Source organism: Condylura cristata, unplaced genomic scaffold (assembly GCF_000260355.1).
Source record: "Condylura cristata isolate star-nosed mole 26May11 unplaced genomic scaffold, ConCri1.0 scaffold00004, whole genome shotgun sequence".
NCBI lineage: Eukaryota > Metazoa > Chordata > Mammalia > Eulipotyphla > Talpidae > Condylura > Condylura cristata.
Genome location: NW_004567105.1, coordinates 46518276 through 46524275, shown reverse-complemented (window position 1 = coordinate 46524275; position 6000 = coordinate 46518276). Strand labels below are relative to the sequence as shown.

Sequence of the window (6000 nt, the reverse complement as noted above, 5' to 3'; positions counted from 1 at the left end):
CCCTCCTGGTGCTGCAGACCTCTCCTGTCTTGCCCACTGCTCCCCTCAGCAGTGTACTTCGTTGATCTGCCTGTTCTGCTCCCCACTCTGTCTCTGGTGAATCCTCTCACCCACCACGCCTCTGGCCTGTACCCCAGTTCTGTATGAATAAATAAATCTTTTAAAAAATATTTATGTACATAGGACAGAAAATGCAGTGGCCATAGGCCTACCTAAGCTTTCCACAATAGGAAGTACGCGGTATAATCTCTCGAAGTTCTTTAAAACAGATAGTCTGAATCCAATGGCACCTTGGTTGCCAAGGCATAGACAGGAGAGTGGTACAAGCCAGTAGCACCAGCGCTTCCCCATAGTGGCCACAGAGACCCTGTCCTCTGCAGTCCTGAGCGCTGGGAATGTTGGCTTCTAACGGGTCCCAGCCCCACAGCAGCTCCTCTCCAGGACTGCCCTCAGCTGACCGGACCTGCCCTCTGAGTTGGCCCGTTTCGTTTCGATAACTCGTTAATATGAGCATCCCTTACCTTTTCTGAGGGTCTGCCTGAAGGTGCCAACTCTACAGCTGCCCGGCTGAGGCCTCACCGGCTCCTGCACCGCCGCAGCTCATCTTCTGGCGCAACATGGCCGCCTGCTGCTTCAGATGCTGATCATCAGCCCCTACCCAGAAGCCACCTGCAGACAATTCTCCATCCCAGACTGTCTGTCCGAGACCATGCCTCAGTCATGCCTCATCTGACTCCGGCGCTACCTGAGAGGCTTTTCTGGACCCACCACGAGTGTGCCAGACCCACCTCACCCCACAACTGCACACCCCTCCTCCCTTGCCTTCCCCAGAGCACCCATGCACCAGCATATTTGACAATTTTGTTTAATATCTGCGTCCTCTGCCAGGATGCAAGGGCTTTGTTTTACTCACTGCTGTGTATCCCCACAACCTAGAATAGCAACTGGCAGCGAGTTGCTCAACCAATGTTTATTTAGCAAGCAAGTGTGGGAATGAATGGAAGGCTATGGAATCAGAAGACCTATCATCTTCTGGGAAATCCCTTCAACAGCATGAAATGCATGAAAAAGGGACCTTCATTCTTATGTGACTTTTGAATGACTTATGCAAGGTAAACTATGTGAAAGATGATATAATAAGCTGCTAAAATGAATGTAAAGTGTAATTTTTGTGTTACATGAGTTTCTTATCCATGAAACACTTAATTTTTATAATCCAGAACTACCAGATGAGCAAAAAAGACACAGGAAAACCTTAAAAATGGACCTGACATTAAAATAAAATATAAATATTTATTCCAAAGCCTTATCCAAAATGTACAGTGAAATGCATCTCTTTTAAAGACTTCATCAGTAAAAAGAGTAGTCTTTACATTTAATTTCTATAATTTAGAAAATTTCTTTTGTTCCCACGAAAAAGTCCAATAAAAGTTAATTCCATAAAGTGTCAAATGTACATTCTTGCTTACAAAATGTATTCTCTTTCAAAGCAAAACAGTCCAATGTAATAGCTTTATAAAGAAACTGTTCTCAATTCTGGAAATCATCATTCATCTACATGATTATATTTCCACACGTTTCCTCAATGAAGTAAAAAGATAAATGTTGAAACTTTTTTTCGCAGTGATTTTTTCAGATTTCTCTCTCTGACTAAAAGTGCAACACTGCTTATCCAATTCCTTTCCTGTGGAATATTTTCAGAGTGATTACACAGTTTTTGTAGAAAGAAAAGCAGTGACAGCTGTCATTGAAAAATTTGTATGTTGTCATTCTTTCTTAGACAGTTTTAAGATACAAATTAAAGCTAATGCTACAGTGATTGACTATTTTCTGTAAAGATATTTCAATAAATATTTCTAAAGCCAGGAGATGGTTCATAACCCCTTCAAGCAGGGGTCAGCTAATTTGTTCTGTAAAGATCAGAAAATAAATATTTTAGATTTCTCAGGTCACTTTTCTATTGTATATTTGTTATTTATAATTCTAAAACATGACAAAAATCTTACCTCTGCTGTAATTTACTAATCCCTTATTTAAAAATAGAAATTGTTTTTCTCTAGATTAGACTGCTCAAGTGTCAATGCAATGTAAACTTCACATTTTATAGAAAAATGTAGCCATGGTTTTTGATTACTAGACTGAAGGTTCATGAAGAGAAAGAAACAAACCCCATTCAAAGAGTGGGATTTCTGCTATTCTTTTTAATCAATGGCACTTTCTTAGGTCTTTACAGGGAAATACTTTTCGTGGGCTACCTTGCAGTTTGCAAACTTAAAGGCTGGAATATTTCCATGCTAAAAGAGGTAGGCACATATTCACTGTCTAGGCAGTGACCTGCACAATGGAAACCACCTTGATATATATATTCAACGCAAAATTCTCCCTAAGAAGAAATCAGTACGGTACACAAAATCACCCTGAAGAATGTTCTAGTTTGTTTTTATCATATGCAGTTGTTACATTTGGGGACATATGCTTTGCATATGAAATACATATGAACATAATTTACTATAACAGTATGGTTTATCCAGGTTTTTAGTGCTAAAAAAAAAAAAAACAGCAGAAAATTGAGTGGGAGTTTGACTCTGATAGAATAAAACAGTATTTCATACTCTACTTGATGTATCACATGGCCCAGTAGCCTGGGCCCACATTAGTGGAGAATCACGTGTGTGTGTGTGTGTGTGTGTATGTGTGTGTGTGTGTGTTTGGTGTCTATTTCCCTTTTCTAGCACAATGTTATGAGCAAATTCTGGCCAATTGTAAATTGTGTTGTGAATTGACTCAAATATGTCATAATGTATCATAAACAAGTTGGAAGTCTCTCAAATTCCAGTCACAAGATACCCTACAAAAACATTTATAAACTCTAAAGCTAAGAAAGTCGAAAACTTGGGTATCCTTAAGAAAATTCAACTATACTAGCATGCCTATGCCCAGTTTTTGAACTATACAAAGTACAGCTTTCAGTACAAAAATAGTATCTCGATAAATAGCAATGACACAAAAGGTATATAAAACAGTTGAAAAATATGAAACACATAAGTAATACCCTGAAGGGATGTTTTGGCATCGAAACGGTAATTTAAGAGCTAAGAAATAACACACTATTTTACTGATTTCAGTGTGTCTGGTAGAACATTTAAACACTCCTTCTGCACAGACTCAAGGCAATTACAGCTCTTCATGTGTTCTCTTAAATGGCCACTTGGGGTGTCGAGATACGTGGTCTGCGGCCTGAAGGACAAGGTGCATGAATTCTTCTACATCAAAAGCGTAGTTGGTGAACTTGGGATGCTCCCCTAACGTTGGGTGGTGGCCCTGCAGAAACAAACCAAAACCCACGTCTCTAAGTACAGAGGACAAGTCCTTCTCTGTAAAGGAAGAAAATTATTTCACTTTGACCAGAGAAGCTATTTTAATTTACGCTCAACATCAGAGGCTGAGGCTAGCCAATTTTTTCAGTAAAGGCCAGATAATAGATATCTTCAACTCTGGAGTCCACACAGCCTCTGCCACAATTACTCACCTCACCCCTGAAGTATACAGGCAGCCACTGGAAACACAGAGACAGATGTTGAGCCTGGGCCCAATGTAACTCCTTCTTATTTATATATATTTTACATCAGTCTTCCTTTTTGTACAATCAAGCGTTCTCCTTTCAGGTATAGTCCCTGTAAAATTCCCACCACCCATTCACCCGTGCACCATCACCATAGTCCCAGTGTAAGAACTCCCTCCCTCTCCTGTTTTGACCCCTCTCCCACCCATTCCCCTCCAGTGCCTCTGATTAAGAGAAAACTGTTGGGCCCTCCCTGGTGGTACATCTGGTTAACATGCAGCATTTCCAAGCTAGCAGCAGCCACTTCAGCAAAAGTTCAATCACCTACCAGGGAGGTGACCCACATGGCATGACAGACCTCTCCTGTCTTGACCGCTGCTCCCCTCAGCAATGTACTTTGTCCGTCTGTTCTGCTCCCCACTCTGTCTTTGGTGAATCCTCTCACTGCCCCTGGACCTCTGGTCTGTACCCCAGTTCTATATGCATAAAGAAATACATCTTTAAAAGAGTTACCTGTTAATTTTGTTTTTTAATTTATTATAATTTTTTTCTTAATCCCTTAATTTGATTCCCCTATATTCCTCCTATAAGTGAAACCATCTGGTATTTCTCGCTTTCTTTTTAGCTTATTTCACTAAACATAATACTTTCCAACTCCATCCATATTGCTATGAATGGCCTGAGTTCATCTTTTTTGATTGCTAAGTAGAATTCCCTTGTGTTTATGTACCACATTTTGATCCAGTCATCTATTTTTGGGCATTTGTATTGTTTCTATATCTTACCTACTATAAACAGTGCTGCAAAGAACACAGGGGTGCAAGTGTCCTTTTGAATTAATGTTTTTGTGTCTTGTCCTTTGGGTAGATTCTGAGGAGTGGCATGGCTGCTTCATAGAGAAAGCTGTATTCTTCTTAAAGATTTATTTATTTATGCATACAAGAGCATGAGTTGGGGGTGAGAGGATTCACCAGAGACAGAATGGGGAACAGAACAGGCAGACTGAATGAAATCCACTGCTGAGGGGAATAGCAGGTGAGACAGGAGAGGTCTGTCACACCATGTGGGTCAGCTCCTTGTTCAGGGATGGAACTCATGTTGCAGTGGCTGCAGACAGCTTCATAGTGCTACGATTCAACCCCTTGTGGTAGTTTTTAAGCAATTTGTCTGACAAGTGAATTTTTTAATTTCATGGATAAAATAGCAATAAGTATCTTTCAGGAAGATATTTCAACTTTTTAAAATTTATATATATTTTACAACGTTGTTAATCCAATGCCAACTCTATCTTAAAACCAGATGTGGGTGAGAACAGGCCCACAGGTAGGAGCTCCACACAGATTGCTGATCCCTCCTATATAACTCAATAGATCATTCTAGGCCCAAATTTCACAAAGTTGACTTATCAACACAAAAACACAGAATGATTCATTTCCCTTGTCACTTGTCAGTGCGAAATAAAAAACTATTCCACAGAAGAGTTTGTCTCTGGATTGAAGTTTAATGATAGCTTTGCATATTAGTAAGGAGACACTTTATACCAATTAAAAAATAACATAAGGGACCTTCCTGGTGGCCATTATGGCCTGAGTTCGATTCCTGGCCAGGGAGCTGACCCACATGGAGCAGCACACCTCTTTTGTCCCGCCCGCTGCTCCCCTCAGCAGTGTATTTCAGTAGACCCACCTGTTCTGCTCCCCTCTCTGTCTCTGGTGAATCCTCTCAGCCCCTGCACTCTGGCTTACACCCCAGCTCTACTTTGCAAAAATAAGTAACTTTTTTTTTTTTAAAGATTCATTTATTTATTCAAACAGAACTGGGGTACAGGCCAGAGATGTGGAGGGTGAGAGGATTCATCAGAGACAGAGCGGGAAGCAGAACAGGCAGACCAACAAAGTACACTGCTGAGGGGAGCAGCGGGCCGGTCAGGAGAGGTCTGCCTCGCCATGTGGATCTCCTCGGGGGCAGGCGGGGATCAAACTCATGCGGAAGTGGCTTAAGCTTCTTAGTGCAGTGCTTTAACCCGCTGCGCCACCAGGGAGGACCCAAAATAAGTAACATTTAAAAAAAAAAATCTTAAAAAGTAAAGTAACTTCAATTTTGTCACTGAATGTTACCTTATCTTGAGGGAAGACCTTGTTCTGCCTTCGCCAAGTGACGTAGTGGACACCCCTCAGTCTGGCCAGGTCAAAGTAGCAGCGCTCATCCTCACAGTTGTACCTGAGGTCACAAGCACAACCAGGCTTCAGGCAGCTCCGAGACTCTGCCCAGAGCATTCCTCTGTGAGGAAATGCACTCCCAACATGTTCTTACAGAACTCCCAACATGTTCTAAACAGCCAATAAGACTGAGGGAGATTGTATTTTTAAATATTATCATAACTGTCTTTATTTGTACAACACAGACTAGGGTCAAGGAATGGTGACTGATCTTTACCA

The 6000-nt window shown here is 41.2% G+C and overlaps 1 protein-coding gene across 2 annotated transcripts in view; it reads right to left on the bottom strand.

The window, feature by feature from the left end:
- Positions 1–1285: 1285 nt before the first annotated feature.
- Positions 1286–6000, bottom strand: part of EOGT (EGF domain-specific O-linked N-acetylglucosamine (GlcNAc) transferase) — a 29733-nt gene continuing 25018 nt past the window's right edge. For both annotated transcript variants that reach the window (XM_004675991.2, XM_012735034.1), the window contains exons 15-16: positions 5680–5782; positions 1286–3321 (exon numbers count right to left, since the gene is read on the bottom strand). In XM_004675991.2, coding sequence (XP_004676048.1) covers positions 3175–3321; positions 5680–5782 — 250 coding nt within the window. In that variant the 3' untranslated portion in view covers positions 1286–3174. The remainder of the gene's footprint in view (positions 3322–5679; positions 5783–6000) is intronic.